Source organism: Chinchilla lanigera, unplaced genomic scaffold (genome assembly GCF_000276665.1).
Source record: "Chinchilla lanigera isolate Chin_1 unplaced genomic scaffold, ChiLan1.0 scaffold00051, whole genome shotgun sequence".
Classification (NCBI taxonomy): domain Eukaryota; kingdom Metazoa; phylum Chordata; class Mammalia; order Rodentia; family Chinchillidae; genus Chinchilla; species Chinchilla lanigera.
In genome coordinates this window covers 15,602,009-15,619,790 of record NW_004955452.1, presented here as the reverse complement: position 1 = coordinate 15,619,790, position 17,782 = coordinate 15,602,009, and the positions used below count along the sequence as shown (strand labels likewise).

Sequence of the window (17,782 nt, the reverse complement as noted above, 5' to 3'; positions counted from 1 at the left end):
TTTCTTTCTTTCTTTCTTTCTTCCTTCCTTCCTTCCTTCCTTCCTTCCTTCCTTCCTTCCTTTCTTTCTTTCTTTCTTTCTTTCTTCTCTGAACTCACTGAGAACGCTCAGTGATCTTCCTGCCTCAGCCTCCTAGAGTGCCAGGATTACAGGTGTGTGCCACCATGCCCAGCTGAGAGTTTTGTTTTTTAAACTGACAGATGGGGCTGGGGATTTAGCTCAGCGGCAAAAGCGCCTGCCTGGCAAGCGCAAGGTCGTGAGTTCAGTTCCTGGTACCGGAGAAAAACCACAAAAACCACAAAAAAAAAAAAATAAAATAAACTGACAGATGTTTAGTATAAGAACAAGGGGGAAGAAAGAGAATAAAGGGGCAGATTTGACTCCAGTGTTTTGGAGCCTTGTCTCTGTGTCCTTTATGCAGGAAGACCTAGTTCCAATCTTATTCCTGGGGATTGGTGCAGTAACGCACTGAGACAAACCAGGGCATTGCTGACTATCCAGGAGGGGAGCCGCCCACTTCCCCTCTTTGCATAAGGTGATTACAGTTCTTGACAGGCCCTCTTCTGAACTCCCACGGAATTGCCATTCAGAACGGACAGAGACTGACAGCTTGAAAGCGCAGAGTTAAGAATACATTCACTTTTCCCCAAGCTTTTGTTTGTTTTTTAGACAGGTTCTTGCTACATAGTTCAGGCTGGCCTTGAACTCTTGCTCATGGCAGTCCTCCTGCCACAGCCTCCTGTGCTAGAATTACAGGAGAACATCACCACACCCAGTTCTCCAACTTTTGATTTATCTCATTTTGTTAAGTATCAGGAAGTTCAAAGAAACAGACCCTGTCCTGAAGGTTTGGAGTCTAATAGGGAAACTGCTAGTAGCTGTATGTGTGAGGTTCTGTAGGAAATCTAGAACAGGATGCGTTTCCCACTGGACTGCTGTATGAAGCTGTTTAATCTGTGTGTGCCCTACATGCCTATGGTACTTACTGTTTGCATCCTTGATCATCACTGTTTCTGTTATGGAGGCCCCTGGGCCTTGGAAAGGGATATGGTTGATTTTATGTATATACTGGTTTCCAAACTTGGTGCAGTACTACAAGAAGGATAGTTCTCAAATTTGTATTTTGCATAGGCTGTGCATAGTAAGTATTGCTACATTTTGCTATTATGAGACGTTGGAAAGAAGCCTGAACTTTAGTGTTTTTCTTTCATTTAAATCAAACTTATCCTTAGAACTGTTTCTTTTGTGAAGGTTAGTTTCAACCTAGGTTCCATCTTTTTACTGGTATATACTAGCTGTGTGGCCATGGGCAAGCTGCTCTGTATCCTCCTTTATGAAGTTGAAATAAAAATTTCCCATTGCATTCTGTGAAGATTAAATGAGATTTATGCACATAAAAATATACAACAGTACATGCATAAAACATTTACCATAACATCTGGTGTGTCATGGTTGTTCGGTGGATGTTCTTTTTTTTTTTTTTTTGAGACAGTCTCTGACTGGTCTTGAACTCAGTGTACAGCCCAGGCTGGTTTTGAACTTGTGGCAATCCTCCTTCCTCAGCCTCTTGACTGCTGGGATTACAGGCATGGGCCACACCGCCTACCTGTTTATTGTTTTCTTTTCCTCATAGGCGCCATGGTTTTCTCAAAGGAGGGGTAGCAGTAATTCCAGTTTAAGGAGAGGTTAAAATGTGCTTTGTTAGGAACTCTTTAGGAAGCATTTTTTCCCTTGCGACAAGGTTATAAATTGTGGTTGGATTCCAGGGTAGCCAGTTAGAAGACTCAGTAGCACCTAATTAGCTGAACTGTCAATTAACACCACTGTAGAATTCAAATCATCATTTATAGCTGTGTTTCAAAATGTGGACATTCGTGGTCCTTCTGAGGGTTCTGTGATACCAGTCTTCGCCACAGGTCATCTTTTGTCCTTGGTCTTGGCTCTCTTTGAATTCTTAGTACCACGCCACTGAAAATTACTTCTGGGGTGGGCCCCAGGCTAAGCTGAGGGCCCCAACAGCTAAAAAAGGAGGACTGTAGCCCGGGTGTGGTGGTACACACCTGTAATCCCAGCACTTGGGAGGCTGAGGCAAATTTGAAGCCCTCCTGGGCTACACAGTGAGTTCAAGGCCAGCCTGAATGGCATAGTGAGATCCTGTCTTAAAAAGACCAAAAAAAAAAAAAAAAGAAAAAAAAAGAAAGAAAAGAAGAAGAAGAAGAAAAGAAAAAAGAATGAAGATGCCTATTGTGCTGCAAGTGGCAGCAGAGGGAGGGTGAGATAAGTGACTTCTGTGGAGTACAGGACCTGCTATGCTCCAGTCACTGAGTCGGGGGTCTGAACACAGTTTTGTATTTTATCTTAATAGCAACCTTATAAAATAGATATAGTTAGCCCCCATTTTACAAATGAAAAAAAAAAACGAGGCTTACGGACCTTCAAGTAAGCTGATTGTAGTGTCTCATGCCTATAATAGCAGCTATTTGAAAGACTGAGGCAGGATGCTAAGGCCAGCCTGGGCAGTGTAGTGAGACCCTGTCTGAAAGTGCTGGGACCATAGCTTAGCACTCTCTAAGTTCAATCCTTAGTACAACCCTACCCGCCCCCTGAAAAAGCCTGTCATGTGGAACAGGATTGAACTGAGGACTTTTCTGGATGCCAAAGCCCGTTCTTTCTGCCAGAACAACCACTTTTGCATAGATGGGGTAATCAGACACTAAGACCTGTTGGCTGTGCACAAGGCTGAGAAATGAAGCGGGGTTGCAGGATGTCTCCAGTTCTGTAGGAGTAGGGCACTGGGGTGCGGGAACAGCTCTGGAGAATGATGAATCCATGAATTCACTCCGGTGGCAGTTGCTGGAAGGGCTCTTGAAGAAACGTCATTTTGGAGCTCTTATGTTTCTGATTCAAGCATTGTGATGGCCCATTGCAGAGTAGAAGAAGTAAGGTCACTGCCAACATGGGGAGCAGTTTTGGTATCAGGGAGAGGGAAGGAAAATTACTGGTGATGGAGTGGGAAGGGTAGTTCCTGTAGTCATAGTCAAATCCATCCTTTGTAAGAGAGTTCATCTCCTGTTGAGATCAAAGAGTCCTTGTTGAGTCGAGGCTGCAGATATGGAGAGAATCTAGTTCTTTCAGACTGTCTCACTTTTTTGTTTGTTTTTCTTCTAGCAGAAGCCTGCCCTTTCTTTGTTTTCCTAATTTTATTTAGTTTGTTTTTTGTTTTTTTGAGGCAGGTTCTCACTATGCAGTTCAAGCTAGCCTTCCACTCACTGTGGAACCGAGGCTGGCCTCGAATTTGTGACAATCCCCCTGCCTCAGCCTCCTAAGTACTGAGATTATAGTTGTGTGCCATTGTGCCTGGCTGTTTTTGTTTTTTGAGACATGGTCTTGTTATGTAGCTCAGACTGGCCTTGATCTCTCCATCCTGCTGTCTCACCCTCCTGAGATGAGATTACTACCGGTGTATGCCACCACACCTGGTTTTTTCCTATTTTTTGAAAGCTTTTGTCTATTGGAGTTTTGATGTTTACTTTTTTCACTTTGCTTATCTCATAGTACCTTTCTTCCTCTGATTCTGTTGATTTAACAAGTCAGTCATCTGTTAAATGTTTCTCTGTTTTAAAACTGCTCAGAACACTTTGTGAATCATATATCAGGTTTCTGAGTACTCGTGCTTCCTGCCCACTAGTAGCATTAGAGTCCACTGTTTGTGAACCCAACCTGTGCTCCCACTGTGCTCCTTAGGATAGTAATCAGCAGTTGCCTGAGGTGCTGCAGGAAAAGTAGTGATGTTTAGTATCTTAAGCTTTCCTGGAGAAATAAGTTTCCTTTATATCCAGTGCAGTCTTCGGTGATAGACTCGTACTGCAGCTACACTTTTTTGGGAGGAAGGTTGCTGGCACTTGAGCCACAACCCTAGCCCTTTTTTTTTTTAATTTTGAGACAAATTTTCACTAAGTTGCCTCGGGAGCAGTTTTTGGGAGTTGCCCAGTTTTTGATCCTCCTACCTCAGCCTCCCAGGGTGTTGGATTATAGGTGAGTGCCACCACACCCAATTTATAGATACTCTTAATCATTTTGATAAGCAAACTAATTATGTGTCGCCCCTTCCTGAAGTCTTTAAAATCAGCTAGGTTGTCAGCTTCGTAGAGAAGCCCTCTCGTCATCTGGGTTTCAGTTACGTTCTTCTGTCTATTGCTGTAGTGTGCTGAGCGTCCATTATCAGTGCAGCTTCTCAGCCCATACGTATTGTTCCTCCCTGTTTGATTCTTTCCATTTTGAGCTCCTTGAGAGAATGGGCATTTTTGGTTTTTGCTTTGTTTTGTTTGTCTTTTTGAGACAGGGTTTCACTATGCAGTTTAGGCTGGCCTTGAGCTCACTTTGGAGCCCAGGCTGGTCTCGAACTCAAATGATCCTCCTGCCCCAGCCTTCCAAGTGCTAGGATTATAGGCGTGCGCCACCACACCCGGCTTTCGTTTTTGTATTCCTACCACCAAGCATAGTATAATTTCTGGAACATAATTTTTTGAATACACGAATGCCAAGCCTTATCGAATGTATGTATGTATGTATTTATTTATTTATTTAAAACCCCTGGTGTATCCAAAAGCACCAAATGTTGTAAAACCTCCTCTGTATAATCATGAAAACCTGCATTCATGTTTTTTTGCAACTTCCTGTTCTGATCAGTTTGAGGAGGGTTAGTTTCCCGTTTTGTGAAATTTAGCACTATTTTAAAGTAACTCTGAAAGACAGTCGTGACTTCCACTTATTCCTTCAGAAGAGGTAGTAGGTTATTCATTTGTTCAGAGTAAATGTCTGCTTCCCGATAACCCACATACTTTCTAGCCTGTGTCCTCTCCTAAGCGTCCATCCTCTGTCTATGTCTGCCGTGCTCACTGCCTCACATGCTGGCTTTGGCTCTGTACTCCAATGAGGTAGGCCAGGGCAGTTACAACTCTGCAAGTTGCCTGAAACGGAAGATACTTTGATCATCTCTGCTACATTTGACCAGGTTCTATTAGTGCTTATAGTCCTTTTTGATACTTTCTTAGCATTAAGTCTCACTAGTTATGTTCATTTGTACATTCATTCAAAAACTATGAATGGAAGGTGGGTGTGGTAGCTGAGGCAGTTGGATTACAAGTTCAAAATCAGTTTGGACAATTTAGTGAGACCATCTCAAAATAAAGCAAAAGAAACTGGGCATTGTGGCATACACCTGTAATCCCACCACTCTGGAAGACTGAGGCAGGAGAATCACAAATTCCAGCTCAGTCTGGGCAATTTAGTCAAGTGTGGTGGTACAGGCCTGTAATCCCAGCACTTGGGACGCTGAGGCAGGAGGGTTGCTGCAAATTTGAGGCCAATTTGGGCTACATAGTGAGATGTAGGCCAGCCTGGACTACATAGTGAGACCCTGTCTTAAAAGACAAAAAAGATCTCAGCAATTTAGTGGCTTACTGAGACTCTTAGTGAGACCCTATCTCAAAAAAGGTGGGGAACTAGGGTGTAGCTCAGTATAAAGGTCTTGGATTCAATCCCCAGTACTGCAGTTAATCAGTCAGTCAGTCAGTCAATTGAATGGAATGCCACTTGTCCACAAAGCTCTTCTCGGGTGTGTCATCAGTGAACAAGATAAACATGATCACTGCTATGGAGCTTATAGTCCAGATGAAAAGGAGACATTCATTCAAGTCAACTAGTATTTAGCACCTGCTGGTTTCCAGATATCCCTGTGCATATCAACTGAAGATAATGTTCTAAATTATACAATACTTGTTTATATAATTACTTAAGGAGCTCTATACTGAGCTACAGCCCCCAGCCCTTTTTTAGTTTTCATTTTCACTCCTGAGATTATAGGTGTGCACCACCATGCCTGGCTCTCATCTTAACTGTTCTTGAAAGAAGTACGGTCGTCCTTCATTACCCACTGGGGATTGGTTCCAGAATACCCTCCCTCCCCCTAGGGATACAAAATCTATGGATGCTCAAGTCCCAGTGTTTGCATATAACCTATGTACATCCTCCCATTTACTTTATTTTTTTTTTTAATTTTTAAAATTTTTTGTCTTTTTTGAGACAGGGCTCACTCCGCAGTTCAGGCTGGCCTTGAACTCACTTTGTGGCCCACTCTGGTCTCAAACTTGCAACGATCCTCCTGCCTCAGCTTTCCAAGTGCTGGGATTACAGGCGTGCGCCAACATGCCCCTCCCATTTACTTTAAATCACCTTTAGGGGAAATCCCTAGTACAATGTAAGGTGCTATATAAATTGTTGTTATACTCTATTATTTCAGGAATAATGATGAGGACAAAAGCTGTATCTGTTGAGTACAGATGCAGTTTTTTTTTCTGAAGTTTTCAATCTATGGTCAGCTGAATCCACAGATGCAGAGCCCACAGATACACAAGACTGACTGAGCAGGAAGTCATGAAACCCTGAAGTAAATTAGGTGTGACTAAGGGGTGGTCAGGAAGGAATTCCTTAGAGGAAGGATCATTGAATTGGCCAGGTACAGGAACTCAGATGGGAACAAGGCAGGGAGACAGGAGAGGTAGTTAATTATTTATTACCATTACTTTTCATGAAGTTAGCAACTGTTGTAGCTTCCGTAAGAATGAACATCTGCTCTCATCCTTTGCCGTTGCCGTAGGCTTTATGAATAAGACATAGGCTCCTTTAATGCAGATTCCACAGTTCCAGTTCTCCTTACTGATCAGTGATTATTTTGAAATCTCTATTGGGAGCATGGAAGAAGTTTGTAGTCTCATTTATTTATTTCTGTGAAACTGGATTAAACCCATGGCATTTACACTGAGCTACATCCCCACCCCTTTTTAAATTTTTATTTTGGGACAGGATCTCATTAAGTTCCGAAGGCTGAGCTCCTCCTGCCTTAGCCTCTCAGAGTGCTGGGATTATAGGCGTGCACCACCACGCCTGGCGAAAAGTTTGTATTCTTGGTGGGAAGTCAGGAGATACACAAGAGAAGATAATTAACAATGTACACAGAGTGAAACGGATGGTGTGTTTCTGACCTTTAGAGAAGGGTATAGGAGTGATTATAGAAGACCACAGCAGTAGTGAGGCTTGAATTGAAGGAAGAGAGACTCAGAAAAGCAAAGAAAGGCACTGGGCATTTCCAGTAGTGGGTAAAGGAGAGAGCAAAGGCAAAGAAGTAGGAATTCTGAATTGCAGCTGGGGATGGGTGTACTGTTTCCTGTGGGCCTAGACAGGGCCCCTGTGTGGCTCATTCCTGAGTAATGTGATAGAAAGTGGCAGAGGCCTTGGGCAATTTCTTGAATAGCAGACTGAGGGATTGAGACTATCCTCTGAACAGAGATGGCTTGTGAGGAACACTGTGTTAGAATTGTTCCTGCACCTGCCTTAAAGCTAGGCACTGAGACCTGAGACCAGTGGTTGAATCATTTAGTTCATTTTGTGCTTCTGTGAAGCACATGGGAAGGGCAAGCAGTGAGGGGTGAGCGGGCACCTAAGACTGTGCAAGGTCATATTGGGGTTGGACCAAAGCGATAAGGAGTATGAAGGGGGTGGTTGGTTCTCCTGGCTGTCTGCCTTCCCTCCCTCCCTCCTTCCTCCCTTCCCCCTCCCTCCCTCGCTTCCTTCTTTCCGACAGGTCTTACTTTGTAGCCTAGGCTGGTCTTGAATTTGTGATCCTTCTGCCTCAGCCTCACTGGTGTTGGGATTACAGGATTATGTTCCTAGACCCTCCACTTCTTCTAGGACTTTCTCCCTCTGAATCTGCTCAAAAACTAACCTGCGGTGATGGCACATACCTGTAATCCCAGCACTCAAGAAGCTGAGGCAGGAGGATCACCACAAGTTCGAGGCCAGTCTGGACTATATAGTGAGACCCTATTGAGAGGGAGGGAGAGAGAGACAGAGACAGGGAGGGAGAGGGGAAGGGGGAGAGGGAGAGGGGAGAGAGAGATCAACCCTGAAAGCTGCTTATACAGCTGCTTGCCATCCCTAGGCTCTTTCTCCACTTCCCCTTCCATTTTTTTGCTTTAATCCAGACTTCTGCCCCCAGCATGCCTTTGGAGCTAGTCTTGCTTAGTCATTAGTGAATTCCTGGCTGCTGATTGAGTTGTTTTCCAAGCCCTTATCTTCCTTGTTTTCTGTGACATTTGACATTTTGAGACCGTTTTCTTTTGGCTTCTGTAGCCTTTTTCTTTGCCTCCTTTCCCAGCCCTTTCTCCCACTCCCATCAAGTGCTTGTCTTTTACCAGTCACTATGTCACTGTTGGTGATTGTCAAGGTCTCTTCTTTGTCCTCTTATAAGGGCTGTTATTTTGTTGGGTACTTACTGTGTGCCAGTGACAATATTAAAATGCCTCACACAGATTATTCTTTTTTTTTTTTTTTTTTTTTTTTCTGGTACCGGGAATCAAACTCACTACCTCATGCTTGCCAGGCAGGTGCTATGCCGCTGAGCTAAATCCCCAGCCCACAACATACTATTCTTAAATTTGGCAACAACCTCCAAAAGGTAGACTTTTGCTTCTTCCTTGGTATATAGAGAAATCAAGGCTTAGTGAGTTTAATTTTCCTAAGGTTACACAGTAAATGGCAGAGCTGGGACTTACATCTGAGCCTGGCTTATTATACAGGTAAAGTCAGCCGTTGCCTGTGGACCCAGGGCTCCATCCGGAGACTCTCTTTAGCTTCCAGCCTGTGTGTCCCTGTGTACTTCACACTGGCTGTTTCTGCCTCACCCAACTCCTCCTGCCAGTCCAGCGCCATACTGGCAGCTGTGATCCAGACCCTAGACTTGGGCTTGGTCTCAGCTGTGCCTCTCCTTCCCTCCCACTCCATGTGCAGCTGTCCCTTCAGCCAGGCCTTGCCACCGCTCTTAATCTCTCTGGTAGTCACCTCTCAGGATGGCCACAATCTCTTCCTCGGCCGGGCTCTTCTCATCTCTCTCCTGAACTGTTGCTGCTTTTCTCCTCTGCTCTCTCACCCCGTCCTTCCTGCACAGTGCAGTCAGGGTGGTCTCCTAGGCTCAGTTCTGATTGTGGTGCTCTCTGGGTTAAGACCCGGCAGTGTTTCTTGACAGTGTAATCCTGGGGCTGAGCCTCATTTTCCTCACCCCGCTCTCCAGCCTCCGCAAGTCTCTTCACTTCCATGTGCTTCGAGCGCTTGTGCTTCACTAGACCAGCACACTCGTTGGGCTCCGCGCATGTGCCGTGTTCTTCCCTCTTTCGGGAATACTCTTTCTTCCTTCTTTGTCTGAGGAACATCATCACAGCTCATCCTAGAAATAAACGATTAAAAAAACCATCATTTCAGAGTGATACCTTGGTTTCTAGGCATTCAGTTATTCCCAGTCTTTCTTATTTTTTTAAAATTTATTTTGGTACCGGGAATCGAACTCAGAACCTTGCACTTGCCAGGCAGGCGCTTATGCCACTGAGCTATATCCCCGGCCCTCCAGTCTTTTTTAGAGGGGCTAGAAATTCCCTTTTTACGTCCCCAAAGCTCCTTGTTTGAAACTTAGCACATTGTGTAGTAGTTTGCCCATGTCTGTGTCTTTTCAACCCGCCCACCTTAAAGGCAGATATTCCTGTCTCACGTTTTGATCTGTGGCATTGAGCATGCTGCGGGCACATGGTGCAGCAGCTGTTGAATGAGCAACAGCAGTATTCTGTAGCGCTGTCACAGTGGACTGGCTGGGCCTGGACAGAGGTTAAGGTTAAAGATTGGTGCATGAGGATGTTGGTTAAAGCTAAAGAGTATGTAATACCAGCACCTTGATATGTATAGTGTCAAATAAATTATAAAGTACTTTCACAAATATTTTATCTCTCTCTCTCACTCTCTTTTTTTTTTTTTTTTAAACAGGGTCTCACTGTGTAGTGCAGGGTGGCCTTGAACTTGGTTATATAGCCCAGGCTGGTCTTGAGCTCATGGTGACCTTCCAGCCTCAGCCTTCTGAGTGCTGGGATTATGGTGTGCACCACCATACCTAGCATTTTTGTCTCATTTTGTTTTACTCTAAACCACTGTGAGCCAGACACAGGGACACAGGCTTATAGTCCCAACTATTTGAGAGGCCAAAGGAGCGAGATAGTAAGTTTGAGTCTATCTTGGGCAGTGTAGTGAGTACCTGTCTCAAAATAAAAATGAAAGGTCAGGGCTGAGCATGGTGGTACACGCCTGTGATCCCAGCATTCGGATGCCAAGGCTGGAGGAGTACCATCTTCAAGGCCAGCCTGTACTATATAGCTAGAGCCTGACACTCCCCAGCCCCACAAAAAAATCCAGGTATGGTGGTACATGCCTATAATCCCAGCACACTGGGAGGCTGAGGCAGGAGGATTACAAATTCAAGCTCAGCCTGGGGAACTTAGTGACTTAGACCTGTCTCAAAGTAAAAAATGAAAGACAGGATGGCAGTATAGCTCAGTGTAAAGGCCCTGGGTTAAATCCCTAAGACTGCAAAATAAGTAAATACATACAAACATACATTAAAAATACATAGTAAAACAATAAAAAGAGCTGAGGATGTATAGCTCTGTGCCCCTTGGGCTCAATCCCTAGTCCTGCAAGAAAACAGAACAAAATAAAAACAAGAACAAAATACACACATACACACCTGTAATACCATTACTTGGGAGGCTGAGGCAGGAGGATCACAGCGATTTCAAGACCAGCCTGGGCTATGAAGTGAGTTCAAGACCAGCCTGAACTGCACAGTGAAACCCTGTCTCAAAAAGACAAAAAAAAGGGGGCTGGGGATTTAGCTCAGCGGCAAAAGCGCCTGCCTGGCAAGCGCAAGGTCGTGAGTTCTGTTCCCGGTACCGGAGAAAAACCAAAAAAAAAAAAAAAAAAGACAAAAAAAAGAAAATGCGAATAATTCTAGCACTGGGACAGGTTGAGACTGGAAGAATACAAATTTGAGTCAAGCATGGGCAATCTGCCAGGTGGCGGTGCACACCTACAATCCCAGCATTCAGGAGGCTGAGGCAGGAGGATTGGTATGAGTTTGAGGCCAGCCTAGGCTACATAGTGAGTTTGAGGCCAGCCTGAATGACATAGTAAGACCCTGTCTCAAAAAAACCAAAGGGGGGGGGCATTTATTGAGATCCTGTCCCAGAATAAAAAATGGAAAAGAGCCAGGCGAATGATGCATGCCTATAATCTCCGCACTCCAGGAGGCAGAGGCAGGAAGATCGCAAGTTTGAGCCCATCTTGGGTGACCCAGTCAGTGTCTGAAAATAAATGGGCTGGGGATATAGCTCACTGTGAAGGCCCTGAGTTCACCCCCCAGGACTGCACATGTGTACAGCTGGGGATGTAGTCCAGTGGTAGAGCACTGTAGGTTCGATCCCTAGCATGACAAAACCAAGCAACTGACTTACTTGTATTGTCTGCATCTCCTGAGAACTGAGCTCTTTTTTCCTATTGATGACATTTCCTCTGTCTGCCAGGTAAAGCGGTACCAGTGCACCTTTGAGGGCTGTCCCCGAACCTACAGCACAGCAGGCAACCTGCGCACCCACCAGAAGACTCACCGAGGAGAGTACACCTTCGTCTGTAACCAGGAGGGCTGTGGCAAGGCCTTCCTCACCTCTTACAGCCTCAGGATCCATGTGCGAGTGCACACGAAAGAGAAGCCATTTGAGTGTGATGTGCAGGGCTGTGAGAAGGCGTTCAACACGCTGTACAGGTCAGCCTCTTCTCCACTGTGCCGTCAGCCCCTGACTCTGATGGTGCTGGATGCCAGAGCTCTCTCTCCTTGAGCAGGAGAGGTGTTCACTTCCAGGGCTTTGAAATTCATGAGCACAGCTCGTTACTTAGAGATGGATATGTCTGAGGTTATGGATATGTCTGAGGTGCGGCTGAAGATGATAATGCATCCGTGTTTAGTTTTACATCTTGTGGAGTGATGTACAGGTAGAGTAGCTGAGGTAGAGTAATGTATCCCCTTGGCACAGGATCTTTATATTAAGGATTCTGTAATTTTCTTTTTTACCTCACCTGCTGTAACTTTTTTCTACCCTGAGAAATGAGGAGATGGGGGGCTGGGGATTTAGCTCAGCGGCACAGCACCTGCCTGGCAAGTGTGAGGTCATGAGTTCGATTCCTGGTACTGGAAAAAAAAAAAAAAAAAGGGAAAAAAAAAAAAAAAAAAAAGAAGAGATGGAGCCGGGTGTGGTGGTGCACACCTGTAATCCCACCAGTTGAGAGGCTGAGGCAGGAGGATTGCTGTGAGTTGTAGGCTAGCCCAGGCTACATAGTGAGTTTAAGACTAGCCTGAATTACAGAGAGATACCCCATCTCAAAAAGAAAAAAGAAAAAAAAAATGCTTGGAGAGATGTAGCTAAGCAATGCAGTGCCTGCCTGGCAAGCACGAGGTCCTGAGTTTGATTCCTGGTAGCTGCCCCATCCCCACAAAAAAAAAAAAAAAAGAAATGAGCCAATTGTGGTGGCACATGCATGTAATCCCAGCACTTGGGAGACTGGGAATCCCAGCACTTGGGAGGCAGAAGGATCATCATGAGTTTGAGGCCAGCCTGAGCTCCATAGTGAGTTCAAGGCCAGTCTGAACTACATAGTGAGACCTTGCCAAAAAAAAAAAAGAAAGAAAGAAAGGAGCTGCCCACTTAATGGCTTTTCTCTTTTCCACATTTGTATTAGGGGACTTGCATTAGTCTCCAATATTTGGGATAAAATAACAGAAGTGACAACACTTAGAAAGTACATACTGCGTGTGTGGTCTCATGACAGCTGAGAAGTGGTGAACTCAGAGAGGCTCTGGGACTGGCTCAGGGTCCTATCCAGTAGGATGTGGCACCTGGACTCGAGTCGCATTCAGGCCGTCTGTGGAGTGCTACTCACAGCTACTTGCCTTTTTGAGTTGCTGCTTGGGTGAAGCATGTTGTGTACCTACACTGAGGGTGCAGAATTCCTGCATACTTGATCCCGGGGCACATGAAGCAGGCACGGGGAGGCTCCATAGTTCATTGTCCCACTGGGCATTTCTCTGGGATATTTTTCAGACTGAAAGCACATCAGAGGCTTCACACAGGGAAGACGTTTAACTGTGAATCTGAAGGCTGCAGCAAATACTTCACCACACTCAGTGATCTGAGGAAGCACATTCGAACCCACACAGGAGAAAAGCCATTTCGGTAGGTCGTGCTGTTTTCTATTTGTTCCCTGTCAGTTTTCAGTTGGGTGTGTTGATGTTCTCCAGGCACTCCTCATCTGCGCTGTGACCAGCTGCTTCAGGTGAGAGTAATGCGGTAGGCTCCAGGGCCATCCTCCCTCTGTAGATGATGGCTTTTCGGCCTCATCCCTCACTTTTTTTTTTGGTATTAGTGGGAATTGAACCTAGCACCTTCACACTAGCTATGTACCCAGCTCTTGTTTTTAAAATTTTACTTTGAGACATGGTCTCGCTCAGTTGCTCATGCTGACTTTGATATTGAGAGCCTCCTGCCTTAGCGTCCTGGTTGCTGGGGTTATGGGCATGTTCCATCACCCCTGGGATTTTCCTTTTATTTTCAAGAAATATTTGTTGAAACTCAAAAATGTGGTAGGCACTTATAATAGTGCTAGGGAAATCCTAAGAAGCAGACTGTCCTCAAGAACTTTGATCTGGTGGAAAAGAATTACAAGTAAGCAGGCAGCATCTGAGGCTCTGAGATTCGGTGAGCACCGGGAGGGTCACTTACTGAAGAAGCGATGAAGGTCGGGAGGGAGAGATGTGGGAGAAGTGAGGGATGGGATCTCTTAGGCGACTGGTACGGGTATTGCGGTTTGTTACTTGTCTATTTGTTGCTTTATAGTGTCTCAGTGTGTGTACACAAACATACAGGATGGGACATTTTATGTGTATATCAACGTATATATATATTTCATGTGTGTGCTTGAAGGAGAAACTTGTATCATCTGCTTTCCTCTCTGGTCATAGGATGTTCAAGACATTCAAGTAGGTGTTCAGAAACAGCTTTGGGATGATTATGGACATTTTCTCTGAGATAATCTGTTTGTAAGGATTTCCCTAGATGTAATATAAATAGATTGCAGAAGATTGCCCATAAATAATGTCTTTGACTTTGGCAGGAGTTATTGCTATTGTGTTCATGGCATTAAATATGGTGCCTCTCTGTTCTCAAATGACTGATTAGCATACTTAGAAGCAATTTAAAAGTCTTCAGGCACAGTTAGCTTGTAGATGCCAATTAAATGAAATTAAGTTTTTAAGTTACAGATATGTTCCTGAGTTAGGGCAAGAATAGGGAGAGGCTAGTTGGTTCCTGTGTGATGCTCTGAAGCTTGGGTTATTTTCCCATAGGCTGCAAAGGGCCTCTGATTTCTGTCTAAGCACACATTTCTTTTTTTTTTTTTTTGATGATTAAAACTGCTGTTTTTTTCTTGAATATTAAATGGGACCTTAGATATTACAATAATATGTAATTAAAATGCTTTCTTTCTTTCTTTCTTTTTTTTTTTTTTTTTTGTCTTTTTGAGACAAGGTCTCACTATACAGTTCAGGCTAGCTTTGAGCTCACTCTGTAGCCCAGGCTGGTCTCGAACTTGCAACAATCCCGCTGCCTCAGTCTCCTGAGTGCTGGGATTACAGGCGTGTGCCACCACACCCGGCTAAAATACTTTCTATTTAAAGAAATTATATTGTGATTTGTACTAAAATGGATATGTTCACATGTATAGGTATTGAACATCTGCTATGGGAAGAGCTGAGCAGTTGTGAAAGGCAGTGTGGACCCTGCTACCCTCTTAAGTTTATGGTCTAGGAGAACAGATAACACAAAGATAAACGAAGGTTGGAAGTGAGAGCTGCTGTAAAAAGACTCCCGCAGCTGTGCACCTAGTTTTGAGGAGAGAAAGATTACTTCTAGCTTTGGTTATGGAGAAGTAAGGGAGGAAATGGAGACCTAGACACTGAGGGTTACAGCTGTTATAGCTGATCTGTTCTGATGATTACATTGGAAGATTATAGCTCAAGCCCCATGCATACGTGAGAGCCTCTTCAGCTGCTCTTGGTATCTGTAGCATTTCACTGGCTGTAGATGTTCCATGTGGACTGTCACTGTCAATGGAGCTCTGTTAAACAGTCAGAAGGCTTTTGTCAGCAGGGCTGTGCACACGCCCTCCCTGCGGCAGATGGACTAACCCCAAGCCCTCGGCTCCTTCAGCTCCCAGACATGCCACCCTGCCTTGCTTCTTCAAGAACTGCTCCAGCCAGGTGTAGTGCCACACGCCTGTAATCCTAGCACTTGGGAGGCTGAGGCGGGAGGATCATTGCTAGTTCAAGACCAGCCTGGCTACAAAGTGAGCTCAAGGCCAGCCTGAACTGCATAGTGAGACCCTGTCTCAAAAAGACAAAAAAAAACAAACCAAAACAAAACAAAAAAAGTCCTCATTCCCGTCTCTGAAACCAGTGTTGCCGATCTGATCTTGAGTTCTAAACGTTTGGTATAGTTTGAGAAATATATAGGTGATGTGGAGGGTGGAAAATCTCTTAGCTAATGACTCCCGTTTCTCTTTGCTTAAACACCTTATTTAGCTGTGATCACGATGGCTGTGGAAAAGCGTTTGCAGCGAGCCACCACCTTAAAACTCACGTCCGCACACATACTGGTGAGTTCAGGCCGATATTTGTTCTTCCTTTTAACCTTTGTCAACCCTATACCTGTGTTTCCACCAAGAACTGCCGAACTAGGTGGAGAGGCTGAGCCTAATCAGCTTAGCCTTCACCTATAATGTTTGAGTTATATTTTATTGATTTCAGAGATGAAAGGATCTAAATGTTGGATTTAGAAATCTAATTAAGAAATGAAAGCAGTCCGGAAATACTCTTTAAAAAAAAAAAAAACCCCTGAGAAACTCAGTTTTCTCCTTAAACTTCACAGGACTGGGCATTCCCAGTGCTTTGTACCATATGAAATTGCAGGCCTGAGATAATTAATGTGTAGTTTATTCAGCTTTTTAACAACTGCTACTTGAACCTTCATAAAAATGTTTACTTCACTTTCTTAAGGAAAGATAGATTTCTTAATCCAGTGAAATGATTTTATGGTGAAATTAACACTACTTTGTCATTCTTACAGGTGAAAGACCCTTCTTCTGCCCCAGCAATGGCTGTGAGAAAACATTCAGCACTCAGTACAGTCTCAAAAGTCACATGAAAGGTCACGATAACAAGGGACACTCGTATAATGCACTTCCACAACACAATGGATCAGAGGTGTGCAGTGTTTGTATCTCTTGTTTTGATCAGGGTGCCATAGAACAGTGGTTGTTTGTGTCTTGTAAGAAAGGTTAAATGTCTTCACTATATCCCCACTGGAGGGAAAGATCAGGGTCAAGATCCCTGTCTTTGCATGAGAGTAGCAGAAGCCAGAAATTTCACTGGACTCCCTGTGCTAAAGCCTGTACTTCAGCTCTTCCTCATTTCCATCAGGAACAGAGGAGATGCTCTAGAATGTAAAGGTCTCAGAAATGGCTTTCAGGGGCTGGGTGTGGTGGCATACACCTGTAATCCCAGCACTTGAGAGGCTGAGGCAAGAGGATTGCAGCAAGTGAGACCAGCCAATCTGAATTATATAGCGAGACCATGTCTCCAAAAAAGTTTTCCAAGGATCAGCTAGATACTCTTAAGAGTGTCGGGATCATTTACCCCAGTCATGCCTATAAGTGACAAATCTGTACTTGAATTTGGGACACAAATTAATGTTGTTTCACATATCCATTAACCTGTCATTGGAGAGGCAAGCAAAGTTTGAAGGGTCCTTTTTTTGTGTGTGTGGCAGCACTGGTGTTTGAACCCAGGGTCTTCACATGAGCTATATCTCCAGCCTTGTGTTTTTTGTTTTGTTTTGTTTTGTTGTTCTCCCTCTCTCTCTCTCTCTCTCTTTTTTTTTTTTTTTTTAAACAGTCTTGCTAAGTCACAAAATTGCCCCAGGTTGGGCTCAAACTTTCGATCCTCTTGCCTCAGTCTCCTAGAGTGCTGGGATTATGGGCATGTGCCACGATGCTTAAGTTGGTCCATGTTCTTTTCTTTTTTTTTTTTTTTTTTTTGCGGTAACGGGGATTGAACTCACGACCTCGCACTTGCCAAGCAGGCGCTTACACCACTGAGCTATATCCCCAGCCCGTGTTCTTTTGAACTGTCTCTAAACCGGAAAGTCTGAGAGCCACTGGCTGAAGATACTGAGCCACAGAATAAGCCTCTGTGGAGCTGTAGCCAGTGTTGTTCTTTCCCTGCCCCCTCCACATTCCTGATCCCCTACCGCTCCATTCCAGAGAGACCCTGGGGTCAATTTACTATTGTTACTTCTGATGTGGTACTGTGCCCTGGAAAGTGAGAGTGACTGTATTATTATCCTACTGCTTTATGGATAAGGAAGCTGAAGCTGATGCAGCAAAATGGGTTAGCTCTGTTCAGAATATATCCAGAATCTGATCACTTTCTCTGGTGACTGTGTTCAACCCACTGTCATCTTTTTGCTTGGATTATTGCCATAACAGGCCAAGTGAGCTTCTTAGCACCTCTCCCTCCTCCATCCTTTCTCCCCCAGCTCTGCTCCTAGTCATCTCTGGATGGATCCCTGTTACTCTCCAATAAATACGGAGAACTTCCTTTGGGGTCAGGGCTCACATGCCCTTGATGTTTGTTGCCTTTGAGTCCACAGTGATCTCTCTAGCCTGGATCTCCCCTAGAATTGTAGAGTTGCATATTCACTTATCCCCTTTAGAATATTGAAATTTTTTATTGTATATATAT

The 17,782-nt window shown here is 44.4% G+C and overlaps 1 protein-coding gene across 2 annotated transcripts in view; it reads left to right on the top strand.

Moving 5' to 3' along the window:
* The window catches only part of Mtf1 (metal-regulatory transcription factor 1), a 47,385-nt gene that overhangs the window by 8,054 nt on the left and 21,549 nt on the right, over positions 1 to 17,782 (top strand). For both annotated transcript variants that reach the window (XM_013519622.1, XM_013519621.1), the window contains exons 3-6: positions 11,457 to 11,695; positions 13,029 to 13,160; positions 15,563 to 15,636; positions 16,107 to 16,243. In XM_013519622.1, coding sequence (XP_013375076.1) covers positions 11,457 to 11,695; positions 13,029 to 13,160; positions 15,563 to 15,636; positions 16,107 to 16,243 — 582 coding nt within the window. The remainder of the gene's footprint in view (positions 1 to 11,456; positions 11,696 to 13,028; positions 13,161 to 15,562; positions 15,637 to 16,106; positions 16,244 to 17,782) is intronic.